This window comes from Labrus bergylta, chromosome 11, assembly GCF_963930695.1.
Source record: "Labrus bergylta chromosome 11, fLabBer1.1, whole genome shotgun sequence".
Lineage (NCBI taxonomy): Eukaryota > Metazoa > Chordata > Actinopteri > Labriformes > Labridae > Labrus > Labrus bergylta.
In genome coordinates this window covers 1,019,789-1,036,524 of record NC_089205.1, presented here as the reverse complement: position 1 = coordinate 1,036,524, position 16,736 = coordinate 1,019,789, and the positions used below count along the sequence as shown (strand labels likewise).

Here is a 16,736-nt window from a genome sequence, read left to right as displayed (position 1 = left end):
TAGAGAGCAAGGGCAGATCAATCAAGAGAAAAGCGTCTACGACAAATTGTTGCCGCTTGCCAGCCATTTATAAGTGACAGGCTTAGTTAAGTTTGAACAATTATACAACAGTTTCCTTTCTCTACAATTGGTATAGGTCCAACGTGAGGTAAGGTTAGAATATAGTATATGCACATACAGGTAAAACAAACTATATGTAGTTAAAAACCCATTATGTGGGAATAATAAACAGTACAAAATGAGTTTGTAGATCGTTCATACCTAATAAATGTGGAAAGGAAGTGGAAAGAGTTTCAACATCAAATTCTCTGGAACACAAATCACAGAGGACCTCTCGTTGACAATCAACTTCACTGCCATGAAAAAAAGCAACAATAAAGGCTCCACTTCTTCAAACTCTCCAAGAGATGAACCTGCCTGCTAAACTGCTGCTGTCCGTCTACCACTCTTCTACAGAATGAAAGAATACTCACACACTGGATCACAGCATGGTATGCTAACTGCTCAGCAGCAGACAGGACAGCCCTCCACAGAGTCATTAACTAACTCATGCCTACAACTACCTTTTTTCCCTGCTGCTAACTGGAAAATGTTTCATGACCCTTAGAACCTTGGCATCAAGGTTTAAAAACAGTTCATAGAGCCATCACAGAACTGAACTTGACAGGAACACTGCCCAAAACGCCCCCTCCCTAACAACTCTGACTTACATTTTATTTTATTTTTTTAAGATTTATTTTTGGGCGTTTTGTGCCTTTATTATTGAGACAGGACAGTGGACAAAGTCAGAAACCAGGGTGAGAGAGAGTGGGGAACGACATGCGGGAAAGGAGCCACTGGTCGGATCTGAACCTGGGCCACCCGTCTGGAGGACCACAGCCTCCAAACATGGGGCGCCCGCACTAACCAATGCGCCACCAGCGCCCCTGACTGACTTATATTTTTAACTGAGCATGGTGCATAACATTTATCTGCAACATTATATTATTGATGTTGCATTAACATTTAATGTACAATAATATTCAAGATTTATTGTGCAATGTGTTTTTAGTTCTTATGATGAAATAACAATGTACAAAAAAAAACATGCTGCATTATATCAAATGCGCGATACTGTAATTTCTAAGAGCATCTCATGTACAACATTTCAGGTCACATTTCATGTGCAATATGATTAACTATCAATTATACATAACGTGTAATTTTGTATCCTTGTTATGGGCATGGACCAATAACACTGTAGACTTCACTGAATGCACTACCTCTGTTTATTAATTTTTAAACTTTTATGGATGTGTGTGTGGCTGAATGGGATGAATGGTAAATGAACTTGAGATTGTATAGCCACTCTCTAGTCCTCTGACAACATGGCAGGTCACACTTACCCATTCACACATCTTTCACACACTGATGGCAGATGATGCCAAGTGTCTATTAGTACTAACTAATCCATTCATTCACATGCCAACGAAGCAGCAGCAGGAGTTGGCAGGAGTTGGGGTTAAGTGTCTTCCCCTGCTCCTGCAGTCATATGCTGTAGTGTCCTTGGGCAAGACACTGAACCCCAAACGATGGGTGAGTGGCATATGAACATGTATGAATGTGTATGAGTGTATGATTGGAATTAGGTAATATGGACACTTCCGCAGCATCCTCTGCCATTAGTGTGTGAATGTGTTGTGAATGGGTAGTCAACTGATTAGAAAAGCACTATTCAAGCTCATGTCCATTTAACCAGTCTGCTACCGCTTACCATTCATACTCATTTACACAAGAGCAATTTGGGGTTCAGTGTCTTGCCCAGGGACACTTCAACATGAGGAGATGGACTAAAGTACAAACGAGTGCACATGGGCTTTCTTATAAAATGTTTTCAGTTACGAAGTGCACATTGAACAAACTACAGCGCTTGTGCACTGATAATGGTGATAATGTATCACCTCTTTCTTTTATATTTTTCTCTTAAACATGCAATTGATTTTTGACCTTTTTCTGTCTGTTTTCTGTTTTGTAGATATATGTCTGAGTTTTCCTGATCTACTCTGAAAACTCTGAAAACATCACAGACAGTGGGACTCAGGTGTTACACCCATTGTAGACAGTCATGACTCACAGAGTTATTTTCAGAGGATATACTTGATCTCTATTACATTTAAGTGTGAAAAATCGCATATTCAGCCTTTAAAGAAACATACATGACAGTTCAAAAGGAAGAACCCATATAGAGTGTTATTTGTCAAAATATTTTTTTGCAGACCGCTAGATAGCCTAATATTTATGTAGCACTCCCCATGTACATGGGTTCCAATCCGACCTTGGCCCTTAGCTGCATATCATCCCCCACTCTCTCCTCCCGGCATTTCCTGTCCCTCTTAAGCTCACCCATCCAAAAAATGAATTAATTGCAGGCTCGAGTAGGGTACAGTAACACTAGGTCCAGCTGCCTGTACTGTGCTGAAGCATGATTGCCCCCCCCTCTGTGGTGCCATACGTCCTGATTTGACCAGGACCATCCCGTTTTCAAGCTCCAAGTCCCCACGAATATCTACAAAAAAATAATATTTCCCTGTTTTAAACAGTCCCTGTCCTGGTTAAAGCCCACTATAATATTAAAACATGCTTGCAATTCTTTACACAATAAAAACATGTTAAAGGCTTAATATGTGATTTTTCACACTTAAATGTAACAGAAATCAAGTATATCCTCTGAAAATAACTCATAAGTCATGACTGTCTACAATGAGTATAACACCCGAGTCCCTCTGTCTGTGATGCTTTAAGGCTGACAAAGAGTATGGCCTCTGATCCTAACCACGCTCTAACACAGAATAAGAACTATTACCATTAAATCAGAGATACAGGGTCCCATGTTTTAATAAGGTCAGACTGAAACACCAGTCAATACTACAAATGCGGAGCTGAATCCCAGATCAAAGCACGTTTAAGGTTTCTGAATATTTATTTGGTGTTTGAATGTTGTGTCAAATGTTTGTATCTTTGTATCTTGTCTGTTTGCAAATTGAGCCGCTGTGATGCAAGACAAATTTCAGACGAAGGTCTGACAATACATTTCTATTATCATTAAACACTTGATCAGTCTGAACATATGTCAATAAATGCTGTTGCCAAGGCTGTTGCTGTTTTAACCAAAGGGGAAAAAATCATAAATGCACCAAGAGGCAAGAGTTATCATGAATGCATCAAGAGTGTTTCTACAAATTTATCTGTACATGTGTCAATCAGTCTGTGGCTGTAGATTAGCTAGCCTTTCTTATCATACTAACAGGAACTGTTGCATCACAACAGGAAGGGTAGCTGTCATGCTGAAAAGAAAGTCAGCTCTAGAAGAGGTACAAGATCCTTCCAAAAGTACCCGTCAAAGAATATGCTGCATTTTGCACTCACTACAGTGTTCATTTTCAGTCGCCAACAGTGGAAATGGCAACATATCAAAGCCAAATTAAATGAGCAAACACAAAAAGTGGGTGAAGGCTGGAAGGCGCACTGTTGCAAACACCTGACAGCCACCTTTGTGTGACCATTGCAGGTCAACAGTCTGTGGATGGATATATATGAGTTTGCCGTAAAATCATAGTTTCCCAATTTGGAGGTTTTAAAATTTGGTCACCCTACCTCCCCAGTCCCCTGCTGGCCTGCACTCACATTGCTGAAGGCCAAACCAGGCCTGATCGCGGCTACCTCTTGTACATACATCATCAGGTCTTACTACTATTAATATTCGCATCTGCCCAAAGACCTTTACTTTGGACCAACGTGAGCCCTTAGCTGCTATTGTTTAAAATGATTGTCGAGAGGAATGGCTGCATCGATAAGGCTGTACATCGTGTCCACGTTACGTACAAGTGTGTGTGCTCATTCATGAGCAACCATACAGGGCCAAAGCACACCTCTACAAACCTTGCCAGGGCCAAGGATGTGTACCATGCTCAGAGCACTCAAACTGGGCAAACAACCTGGACTTTTGGGGATTTCCTTTTGTGAGTGTCCCCTTAGGGCACGGTCACACTGGCCATCTGTACCGTGCTGTAAGAAGAATTGTCTGGCAAAAGTGACTGTTATTCTGTGTTGAAATAAAAGGATTAGGAGTTAAACCATTCTAGAGCATCAAGAGGACAAATAAACACACAAGACAGAAACACACTTACCAGTCCATCCATTGCGGTTGTCCTTGCTACTGTCAGCTCCGTGCTGCAGCAGTACCCGTGCACAGTCAAGATGGCCCAGTGTCACAGCCAGGTGGAGGGGGGTCCGACCACGAGGGTCTAGTGACTCTATATCAGTCTAATTGGAAGAAGATGGAAGGGAGAATAACAGCATGAGCGAGAAAAAGAAAGAAAGAAAGAAAGAAAGAAAGAAAGAAAGAAAGAAAGAAAGAAATATTTTGAGTTAAAAAATTCTACATATATAAAAATGATTACATTTCATAACTGATAAAAAGTCTGAGAATCCATTGCTGCTACGTCAAACAGCAACTAAGACTAAGGTTCGCCACAATTTGTTCTACATGAGCTTTGGTACTTGTAGGTCTGACATCATGTCACTCAATAAATGAGTTTGATACCACTGGCTGTATTAACATTTTTGCCATAAACCTACCCAACTCTCTCACTTTCCATTGTTCAAGCTAGTCAATGTTCGAACGTTTTTGGTTGTCTCTTTGCGACGTCCATAGTTTGTATCACCTATCCTACGAATCAACACATCTTATCTCGACCGACTGGAAAACTGGATTGGAGTTTCTGGCATAGTACTAAACTGGCTTGAATCTTACTTGAAGGACAGGTACTTCTTCATGTCTATAGGTAACTTCAAATCTGAGCAAACGAAAACTACATGTGGAGTTCCCCAAGGTTTCATTCTGGGGCCTCTTCTGTTTAACATCTACATGCTTCTACTACCTAAGATCATAAAAAACAATAAAAAAAAAGTTATCATAATTACACAGATGACACACAGATCTATATTACAATGTCGCCAGGTGACCATGGCCCCATACAAGCACTGGGTGGATGTGCAAATTTTTTTTAAGTTAAAGAAAGACAAAACTGAGGCGGTTGTTTTTGGCGCAAAGGAGGAGAGATTAAGAGAGATTAAGCTTCAGGCTTCATCAGGTGGAAGCACTTTGAATTGCCATGTTGTTGAAATACACTATAAGCTTGCCTTGCCTTATCTGAGCATGAAAGCAACTAACAGCAACACCATCAGCCAGGGTCAGGAATGATTCCAAGTGGGTTCAGATGGTCCACTGTGGGCTTGAATCATTTAGTAGCTTTATAGTGTTTAAATACATATTAAGTCTCCTTTAAGTACATAAGGATTTTATTACATTATTAACAACTGAATGTTGTTTGTACAAGAATTGATAATGGTACTACCACTCCTTGAACATGATCTCGTAAATTAAGGATTTATTTACAATTTTCACATTTTTCATAATCAAGTCACTGATTTTAAAGGTTGATGGAGAGGGGGAAGTGGGCATGTACCCATCACTCTGGTCCTGCCCTGACCCTCCCATACCCAACTAATAGAGGAGAGAAGTGTGTCAGTTTGAGTTTTTGTGCGCAGAAAGTAAATCCAGGTAAGACATGGGTTGTCTTACACTGCGACAGGACACTGTCGCTGTGCAATTAATGTTTTTCAGCACCAAAGCAGGGAACGGATGTATAATACTGCCACTATGCGTACCTATTTTGTTTCTGTAACTGTGTGTGTGTGTGTGTGTGTGTGTGTGTGTGTGTGTGTGTGTGTGTGTGTGTGTGTGTGTGTGTGTGTGTGTTTGTACGCGCTTGTGTTGACCATTGCGATTAGCGTAGTGAGTGGTCACAAGTATTGTAGCTATAACCTGTTGCAAAGACTTACATTGCTTTTGAGCCCCTTTGCTGGTTGTGCTTTAAACACAATAGTAATGTGACACTTACGATTCAGTTGGCAGTCCCCCCTACTCAAAACATCTTGTTTATGTCTAAATCTGCTTCCAAAACTATATCGTACCACAGTTCCCCTCTTGTTTGTCTCTCTTTTTTTAAATTGTGTGAGTGTGTGTATGTACGTTTTGGTGAATAAAAGTAAAAAAAAAAAAATAAAACATCTTTCCCGTGCGCCTAGCAGGGAGTGCAGGTCAACAGTGCGGCCTGGAGGCCAACAAGGCCAGCACGGCAGGTCAGGGGGGCAGCCGGGAGGCAAACCAGGTGAACAGAGCAAATGCGGAGGTCTCTGGGAGGCTTAGGAACTTGCAAAGGCAGGAGTCAACCGGCCTGCAGAGGTGGAACAAGGTGTCTACCAGCATGCCAAGGTGTCTACCAGCATGCCCAGGGCTACCAGTTTCATGTTTTATGTATTTAGGCACTTAATGTTGTCTTTTAGACCCAATCCCAACCAAGCTGTTTAAGGAAGTCTTTCCCTTAGTTAGCAACTCTATATTAGATATGATCAATATGTCTTTACTGGCAGACTATGTACCACAGTCATTTAAAGTAGCGGTAATCAAACCTCTACTCAAAAAACCTACTCTAGATTCAGGAACTCTAGCTAACTATAGGCCTATATCCAACCTGCCTTTTATCTCAAAGATCCTGGAGAAAGTGGTAGCTAATCAGCTGTGTGACTTTCTCCATGACAACAGTTTATTTGAGGAGTTTCAGTCAGGATTTAGAGTCCACCATAGCACTGAGACTGCACTAGATAAAGTTACAAACGATCTACTTCTAGCTTCAGACAGGGGACTTCGCTCTGTGCTCGTCTTGTTAGATCTTAGTGCTGCTTTTGACACCATTGACCATCAGATCCTATTATACAGACTAGGACTTGGACACACTTGGAATTACAGAGACTGCTTTAAGTTGGTTTGAATGGTAAATAGTAAATGGACTTGAGCTTATATAGCGCTTTTCTAGTCTTCCGACTACTGAAAGCGCTTTTACACCGCAGGTCACACCCACCCATTCACACCCTTTCACACACTGATGGTAGTGATCGCTATGTAGTATCATCCATCAGAAGTAACTAATCCCATTCATACACCACCACTGAATTTAGGGTTAAGTGTCTTGCCCAAGCACACATCGGACATGTTCCCCAGCTGGGGATTGGTGATCATCAGATCGATCTCAGTTTGTACATGTTAATGATAAGTCCTCTATGCACACCAAAGTTTGCCATGGAGTGCCACAAGGTTCAGTACTTGGACCAATTCTCTTTACATGTATATATGCTTCCTCTGGGAAATATTATGAGGAAACACTCCATATAGTTTCATTGTTATGCAGATGATACTCAGCTTTATGTATCAATGAAGCCCGATGGCACCAGTCAGTTATGTAAGCTAGAAACGTGCCTTAAGGACGTTAGGACCTGGATGACCAGAAATTTTTTGCTACTTAACTCAGACAAGACTTAAGCTATTGTGCTAGGCCCTAAAAACCTCAGAGAGACTTTTTCTAGTGATTTGACTGTCCTTAATGACATCAGCCTGGCATCTAGCACCACTGTTAGGAATCTAGGAGTTCTATTTGATCAAGATATGTCCTTTAGCTCTCACATCAGGCAAATTTCAAGAACAGCCTATTTTCACCTTCGTAATATCTCCAAGATCAGGAATATCCTGCAAAATGATGCAGAAAAACTAGTTCATGCATTTGTTACCTCCAGATTGGATTATTGTAATTCTCTTTTGTCAGGGTGCTCTGGTAAGTCTCTAAAGACTCTTCAACTAGTCCAGAATGCTGCAGCTCGTGTACTGACTAGAACTAGGAAAAGGGACCACATTACTCCTGTGTTGGCTTCTCTGCACTGGCTCCCTATACAGTCTAGAATAGAATTCAAGATCCTTCTTCTCACTTACAAAGCTCTAAATGGCCAGGCACCATCTTCTCTTAAGGAGCTACTAGTGCCGTACTGCCCCTCGAGAACATTACGGTCCCAGAATGCAGGCCTACTAGTGGTACCTACAGTCTCTAAGTGCATATACAGTACATCATATTACTGCATGTATCTATCTGTAAATCTCAGTCACTAACCACCTACTTTCCTGGGAGCTCTTGAGCTCTCTAAGGCTCCTCAAGATCGTTGGTTAACGGCCTGCCAGAACATAACAATGAGTAAGGTCTTTTTACCTGCTCTTTTGTAATGTTAACAGACAAAGAGTAAGATCTTTTACCTGCTTTTTGTAAAGTGTCTCGAGATAACACTTGTTATGAGTTGACGCTATACAAATAAAAATTTATTGATTGATTGATTGATAATTTTAGTTGGATTATGTATTTGTGCTGTTTATGTATTTGCATTTTTCTGGCTGCAAACAAATACCTTTGACCTTTGCCCTTGAGTCTGCCAGACCTCCGATGGGAAACCTGGGTAACACCCAACTCTGTAACAGGGGGTCACAAGCGCTCAGCAGGAACAGCAGGCCTGAGGCGCTCAGCAGGAACAGGGCGCAGACGGCACTCTGGCAAAGACTCCAGGGCACAGGGTGGCAGAGACTTCAGGGCACAGGGTGGCAGAGACTCCAGAGCACAGGGTGGCAGAGACTCCAGGGCACAGGTTGGCAGAGACTACAGAGCACAGGGTGGCAGAGACTCCAGGGCACAGAGGGGCTGTGTCACTGAACGCACACGGGCAGAGTCACAGGAAACCCGGGAAGCCGAGGCTCTGGGAAGCCAGGAGCCAGGATGCTCACACAGTAGCTGCTCATCAAGCCCCCCTCTTAACTTTTTTAATATAATTCATTCTTTCCCCTCTTAGTGGGTCAGCTGATCAGAGTTGGTCAGTCATCTGTACAAAAAACCCTCCACGGCTCTGTTTACATGTGTTTAGATTGATGCAAAGGGTATCATCATGGTGTCAATGCAAGTACATTCAAAATACAAGTAATTACTAATCTAAACTTGGAATGATAGTACCATTAATGTAATGTGTCTTTGTACCATGAAGATCTAATCTACAAATGTATCCAATAATCCCCTGTTTTTGAATAATCCTAATTTTTACACAAGAAATGGGTCATAAAGTGTTGATATTTCAATATTCATGGCTTCTTTGTATCATAGGTGCCTTAACATTCCTCCACTCACTCTCACCATTTCTGCTTTTATAATGCAATTATCAGCTGGTGGTTGCATGTGCTGTTTAAGTGATACTTCCATGGCTACCAAGGAGGACAATATAACCATAGTTTAAAAAAAATATTTGAATCAGTTGCATCCCTACCTGCTTCACTGCTCTCCCTCAGTTTAATTTTTTTCTTTTTATACTACCCTCCCTCAATTGAGAACTTGGTGGAGGTTGCATTATTGAAAGCCATCTTTGGTATCGGCTTCATCTTTTCGTCATCCACTCTCTCTCATACACTCCCCCTCTCACTTGCTCAGTGTGCGCCTTGCCTGATGTAGCTTGGCAGGTACTTAAGCCAACATCAATCTTTCATACAAACATAACACACACACAAAATTGTGCTTACAGAAATACACTATGTCTATGTCTTTCCTAAAATGTTTGTGGTTGGTGCACACAGGATAAGAGGATGGCAATGACAGGGAGAGGTATAAAAATAACTTGTCCTCCACCCTTCCTCCCTTCTTGCCTGCGTGATTCTACGTGTAGAAAAGACTATGACAAACGTTATACTGATGTAAGATTTCCATTTAAAGACAGCAAAAAACCTGCCTCAAACTTAAAACAAATGGTAATACCTCAAATGAAAACTATCAATATCAAAACCTACCTTGTCTCATTATCTGAGTAAAGGTTCATTTCTACCTGTGCAGGTGCAATAAAGTGGTGGGAACCATAAAAGACCTTAAAATTAACCAAGATAATAATAATAATAATAATAACAATACTTTATTTGTATAGCACAGATAATATGTAAAATGTTGACCTACATTCTAGCATATGTTATGTTCCCAACACTATCAAGAAACAGATATGCAAATAGACTAAAGTACACAGAAACAGAGGAAATTGTTTTAGACAATTATGGTCTTGTAAAATAAGGCAACATTATAAAAACTAGACTTAAAGTTTCTCTAATGTTTATGGTGCTGTCACCTTTTTGTTAAAATGAGATGACAGGCCCCAATGAAACACAAGAAGACATTCATGCAGACCAAGAGGAAAGAAATATAGTCACTCCTAAAACTCTCAAGATGCAGTCCAACATATATATCAAGACAAAAAATATTTTGTTGCAATGATGCAAATAGTATGTACATACACTATAAAATAGCATAATACGATAATGTTATTATACTGTTACCTATTCTAAAAAGAACTTCAAAAAACATTTCACTGGCAGAAATATCATTATGCCCTAAGGCTGTGTTGTGGATTTTATTTAATTAAACACTTTTTCAAAATCAGTGAATATCTCTTTTCAGCTGATGAGCTGTAAAAAATAACTGTTACTGTTCTGCACTCAAATCTATGTCTCTGGTACTCTCCCCCGTGGTTGTCGCTGACAATCATTAGAGGTAACAAAGATATTTGTTTCTTACAAACAGGATTCCTTTGCAGCTGTGGTTCAGTGGTAGAGCAGATTGTCTCTCATCCGAAAGGTCGGGGTTTAATCCCCGGCTCATGCAGTCACATGACAAAGTGTCCTTGTGCAAACAATGAATCCCAAATTTTCCTCCCGCTGCTGCATTAGTGGCATGTGATTTGAATGTGCATGGATATGATTAGATATAATTAGTTACACCTGTGGTGTAAAAAGCAGCTTTGAATAGTCAGAAGAATAGAACAGTGTAATACAATGCACTTTAATTTTTGGAACGGTATTGCTAAAATGTCCAAATAACAACATTGTATTTATGCTTCTGTGTTAAAATCACTTACTACTGCACGTGAGCTGTCGTTGTGAGCCAACTGTATAACTGACCAGAACATGTTCTGTTCCTGTGGTGGCATCACATGTGACAGGAAATGGTGAAAAAATAACCAAGGAAAGCATGTGACATGGCCTTGTGACAACACAAGATGGCAGGGACAAGCTTTGCTTAGGTCGTTTTCACCATAGACTGTAAATATTAAAGGATGAAGCCTGAGTGACGTCAGCCCTTTTTTAGGGCAGGGGGTTCCGGAGGCTCATCGGCAGCAGCCGCCATGTTGGACATCCTGTCTCAGTCTAACTTTCAGTCAACCTAAAGACAGGCTGAGAGCTGGAGCTGAGGTGCGTTTTAAACCTCCTGACAACCTGTCAATCATGTCAGCTGGATAACACGTATTGTTTTCAAAATCAAAACAGAGCTGGTTTTTTTTTTTTTTTTTTTTAAATCACCCCCGTACAATGTGTGCCAGTGATGACAATAACTAATCAGGGCTGTTTTGTATTTTGTACCAGGCTGTAAACGTGTTTAACTATTTTTCATGGACACATTTGTTACATTGTTGCATAATAACCTCAAGTTTGGTCTGTGTTCACACTGTGACAAAATCTGTCAAGCATGAGGAAGTGGTCTGAATTTCTTGCAGGAAAAATCCTGGAGGTAAACAAAGACTGGTTCACTCCTGCCTGGCTGTGACTGCGCTAAAGCCATTCTCCAATTTCAAAATGGACAGACAACTACACGGATTGATGTTTGCTCTGATCATGGGTATTTAAGGCAAACGATACAGGTTAAAAATTTGGAGCAACAGCAACTAAAAGAATTGTTTAAAAAAATATGTTGATGTACTGTGGTAGCTGAATGTACGGAGCCCCTGAAGTCTCGAAAATTAAAAAATATATACCTCTGGTTAATATCTTGTGCACACAAGATAATTATGTCCGTATGAATGTGCTTATATGAATGTGCTTAGAGTTTAGGAGAATTAATGAATCCTCCTGGACTATGACCTGCTCATCCATCAAAACTGCCTCTTAAGATTCATCAGGTAAGCCTGTGGTCTTTAGCACATGTTCAGCAATGATGAACAGAGAGTGCCAAAGGTGGTTGCTTCCTTCATTTGGGTCAGATTGAGGTCAGTTTGTGTTCTTTCTACAAACAAACTGCACCAGAGTAAAACAAAAAGGAACCAACAAACACATTTTCAAGCGCTTTTGGTGCAGTTGTTTGGTACACTCCAGGGTTTGATTGTCAGCCTTCACAACAGCTCAAACAAACTGCACTTACTTGATGGTCTCAAGTTGTTTTAACAAAACAAAACAGGTTAGGTGTCAAAACAGACTAACTCCAAATGTCCACATAGTCAGTGCACGCCCAATCTGTCAAGTGTCACAGTTTTGCTCCGCTGGAAGGTTCCCCAATGGCCGAGAGCGTGCCTATGCTCCCACATTTTCCAAAATTAGGCCCTACGTTCCAACATTTCCTTTTTCATAAATTTGCATCAGCACCCTGTGGGAACATGGGGCCTAATTTTCAGAAAATTCTTAGAAATGTGGGAACATATGGCTGACCCCCGATGACCCACTGGTTCCGTTTCTGGAACATGAGATTGTGCTAGAACGGGGCGCTGTTGGCGCAGTGGTTAGTGTGCGCGCCCCATGTATGGAGGCTGTAGTCCCTCAAGTGGATGGCCCGGGTTCGAGTCCGACCTGTGGCTCCTTTCCTGCAGGTCATTCATGCAACGCTCTCTCTCCCTCTCCCTGATTTCTAACTCTATCCACTGTCATATATTTTCAATAAAAAGGCACAAAAGGCTAAAAATAAATCTTTAAAAAAAAAGATTGTTCTAGAATAAAGACAAAAAGTTCACACATGTTGTTTTGTCTTTCTGGGGTTGCTTTTTTCTATTAGTCTAGTGCCTGTTTTGACTTTGTTTTGACTAAAGTGATGGAAAATACAATCGTGAGTCTGTATATTGTGTTTTATTTTGAAATTGACCGGAGGCTCTGTGCATTTCATTGTCTGACTTCCTGTCCGGGTCGTTCTATTTTGTCCAGTTTGAGGCATGGTTGCAGCATTCTGTCAAAGAGAGACTTGCAGCGTATCTGAACGGTAGCAGAGTGTAGTGGAGCTGCTGGCATGCTCCTGGGGCGGACCGTGGCGCTCGCTGTGGAAACAGGAGCATCTACTAGAGTGGCAGCTAACGGCGGCGTAGTGCGCTGACAGACATGGAGTATGTGGCAATTTATTGGGAGTTAGTCTCTGCAAGGTGTGTCTCTTTAAGGTGTGTATAACTGACGCAGCGACGTGTATGTGTATGTTTATGTAGTGTTAGTAAGAGAGAGGAGGAGAGAGAGTAGAAAGATGCCAGCTTAGCAAACAAAGCAGCTCTAACTCAGTCATTGAGAGCCAAGAACACAGCAGAGTAAATCAAACAAACAGGAATGTGGACATGTTGCAATCCGGCAACTTTAAAACAAAAGCAGCAGATTTAACAACAAATATAAACAGACTTAAAGAGTCTCCACCCCAAAAAAGCCTTTGACATGACTGAGATAGCGGTAGCAGTGTGTGTTAAAAGAATGAAGGTGGGTCCATAGAGGGATCTTCTGTTGCGTCTCCATGACAGTTTGAAGTTAGAGCGAAAGGTAATGGGAGTCGGCTCGCCAACACGAGCAGATTCCATTGTCTTTCTGGTTGCAGAGGAGACTCCTTTTAGTGTCCTTCTTTAGGTACCAAGAGGCTGTCTGTAGTTTGAAGAGAAAAGAGGAGAGGAACATTGTCCATGCTCAATAAGCTAGCTGCTGACTGTGGGCCAATGACCTTAAAAAGTGCCATGGAGTCTCTGGTCTATGGAAAACGCAGAGAGGAATGGTTTGCTGGGTTGGATCTCCTCCGATGACGGGATAGAGTCCTGGTCCCTCCTTCACATTTAAACCTAGGTATGAACTACTGCAAGTCATGCTGGGAAACTGGCTGCCTATTGCCACAAGCGGTCCGTCAGCGCTGGGCATTATGGCGCCGTTCACTGCCACTCCAGTCAATGTTCCCACCTCTGTAGCAAGCGGTCTGTCTCCGGAGCGTGCCAGCAGAGCCACTACACTCTGCTCCGCCTGTGGCATCGCCTCACATTGTCGTTTGTCTTGGCCAAAAAGTTGCACGAGAACCATAGACTAGAACACACCCCAAAGAGCCGACGGCCAACCACCGTGTACGTTCTGCACATGTGTGAGAGGAAATTAACTCTCTATGCCAGCAGGCAGCGGTAATTTGTTCTAATGAAAAGATAATTTTCACAACGCAGTCGCACACCACTCATAGGTGACCTACTAATGGAGAATAATGTCTGATAAAAAGTAGAAAATGGCGCTGGCATTGTCAGCTTCTAGTTTTAGTAGAAAAAGAAAAGAAGAGGTGGAGGAGACAAATAAGGAGAAACCGCACTAATGGGTGAAAGCATGGATACTACAGCGACATGCTCAAGGGGCTTTCCTGAACCTGTGAGGAGAGCTGGAGAGGAATGAAACCTCCCAACAGCCAATCAGAGAGATCCCTCTCACCGACAACAATTAAACATGTCGAATTGGCGAAAAGAAGGCAGACGGACGGGGACCAACAGTTACAATTGTTACAATGTTACCACTGAAGCAGAGGGAGCAATGCAGGGTTAAGTGACTTGCCGAAGGACACATCAGACATGTTGCTCAGCTGGGGATTGAATTCTTGATCTTCTGGTTGAGAGGCGACGACTCTACCAACTAAGCCACAGCCGCTTCAAGTCAACAGTCACACCACAAAAAGTAGCGCGACGACCGCTCACCAAAGGACCGACGGCCAACAATCTCCTTGGTGTGTCAGGGACTTAAGTCCTCCTGCAACCTAGGTATCATGATTGATCACCAGACAAAGATTCACTTAGCCTCAAATGTTGGTCATGTAGATTTGCCCTGCACAACATCATGAAGATTATAGACCCAAGCAGTCAATGTCATGCATCCACCACTGCAACTGCCAATTGGCATGTCTCCCTGGATGCATATTCAAACCTTTGAAGGTCATCCAGGTCTACATTACCTTCTGATTTTAAGATATTTATTCCTGAAAAATGTAAAACTATGGGCTTATTGACTGGGTCTATTTGTGTAAACAAAGCACACCACACATTTCTGTTTACAATATTAAATGTGAAATTTTACGGATAAAATAATTAATATTTTCAATGGACTTTAGATTGGAGCACGTTAAAATAATGTCCCAGTTTGTAGACGAACACATCTGAGTTGAGAAAAAGGCAATCACACATGGCAGTATCCACAGCCCAATCCAGATGGCAGTAATGCGTTCAACTATTTGCTAACCAATATTACAGATGAGGAAGAAGAAGCAAGAAGAGTTATACAAGGCCTGAAGGCCTGACTGCTATTTATATCAGATGTAAAATGCTGATTGGCAGTACGGTACCACATTGGCCACACATTAAACATGCTAATGAATATTAGACAGCATCGCCCAGAGGTGCCAATCACAGGAGCTAGGCAAAAGAAACAAGTGTCAAACAATTTATCCCTGTTGTTTTTTGAAAGCCTTTGTGAAAGCAGAGAGCGTAACAGACATTAGTGGATACAGTTGTGTAGCTAAAGCTAAGATTGGCTGTAGCCCCGGTTATTGGGATTTGTCTCCTTGCTCTCCTGAATGTGAACAAGCACAATAAATGAATGACATCTTGTGGAAGCAGCACGGTTTGGCAGTATTCTGATCTAGAAAATGAGGATCAAGTTGAAGGATGGGTCAGGTTAAACTATAGTAATGTTGACTGGAAACAATGAGAAACCACATTCAGCACAGGCATGTGTATGTTAGCTTGCTGACAGGAACAAAGGCTGGTGATGCTAGCACTGCCATCGAAGCCACACCAGGCACACCAATTTGACATTGTTTTCCTGCAGGTGCTGTGATTTAGCCATGTGAAACAAATTAAGCAGTTTTAGGGGGGTTTCTTAAGAGTAGACTAGTCTGCATGAGGCACACTGCTAATGTAGCTACATGCTAACTTATCAATGCAATGATTAATTAACTCCGAAACCAGACAAAAGTCCAACTTGTTCATTTTCATTTGTTGAGCCAGCAGGGCATACTTAACACTAGGAACGCTTGCACTGTATCTCTCATAAACGTACAACTCTTATCATATCATCGAGAACCTCCCTAAGGTGGTTACTTAAATTGAACTATTTGGTGAAAATTATTTTCAATGCTTATGATCGCAACAACCTCATAATAAATGTATCATCCCAACACTGTATTTGCTGTGATGGTTGGCAACTGTCCGCCCACATGCTCAGTATCTGCATTGTCTCACCCACTCACAACCTGATTTGCTGGTTGGAAGGCAGAAAGCCTACAGTTTTGAGGCGATAACTCAATGATGTTGCTTACATTCGTGCAGAAAGCACTGACACACACACACACACACACACACACACACACACACACACACACACACACACACACACACACACACACACACACACACACACACACACACACACACACACACACACACACACACACACACACACTCACACACACTCTCTCTCTCTCTCTCTCTCTTTCTTTAGGTTGAAGTAGCCTATAGGGTCAGCCATTACAGCATTTGCACTTGAATCTTTTTTTATAAACTCCAGTTACAACTTCCAATAGCCTACACATTATAGTAGAAGGATGGGTGTTTTAAGCCCAAACACAGTAAACACCATTTTTCACATTTCATTCTGTGATTACAAATGAATGTCACAAATAAAATAGAGTAAATCAAAATCTGATTAGACCTATTTGGTCTTCAACCCACCAACACCACTATCCCCTAAATATCACAAATAGAAACACACGGGG

General features: G+C 41.6%; 1 protein-coding gene across 2 annotated transcripts in view; it reads right to left on the bottom strand.

The window, feature by feature from the left end:
* The window catches only part of ankrd13b (ankyrin repeat domain 13B), a 42,784-nt gene that overhangs the window by 25,422 nt on the left and 626 nt on the right, over positions 1-16,736 (bottom strand). For both annotated transcript variants that reach the window (XM_020644573.3, XM_020644574.3), the window contains exon 2: positions 4,167-4,302. In XM_020644573.3, coding sequence (XP_020500229.1) covers positions 4,167-4,302 — 136 coding nt within the window. The remainder of the gene's footprint in view (positions 1-4,166; positions 4,303-16,736) is intronic.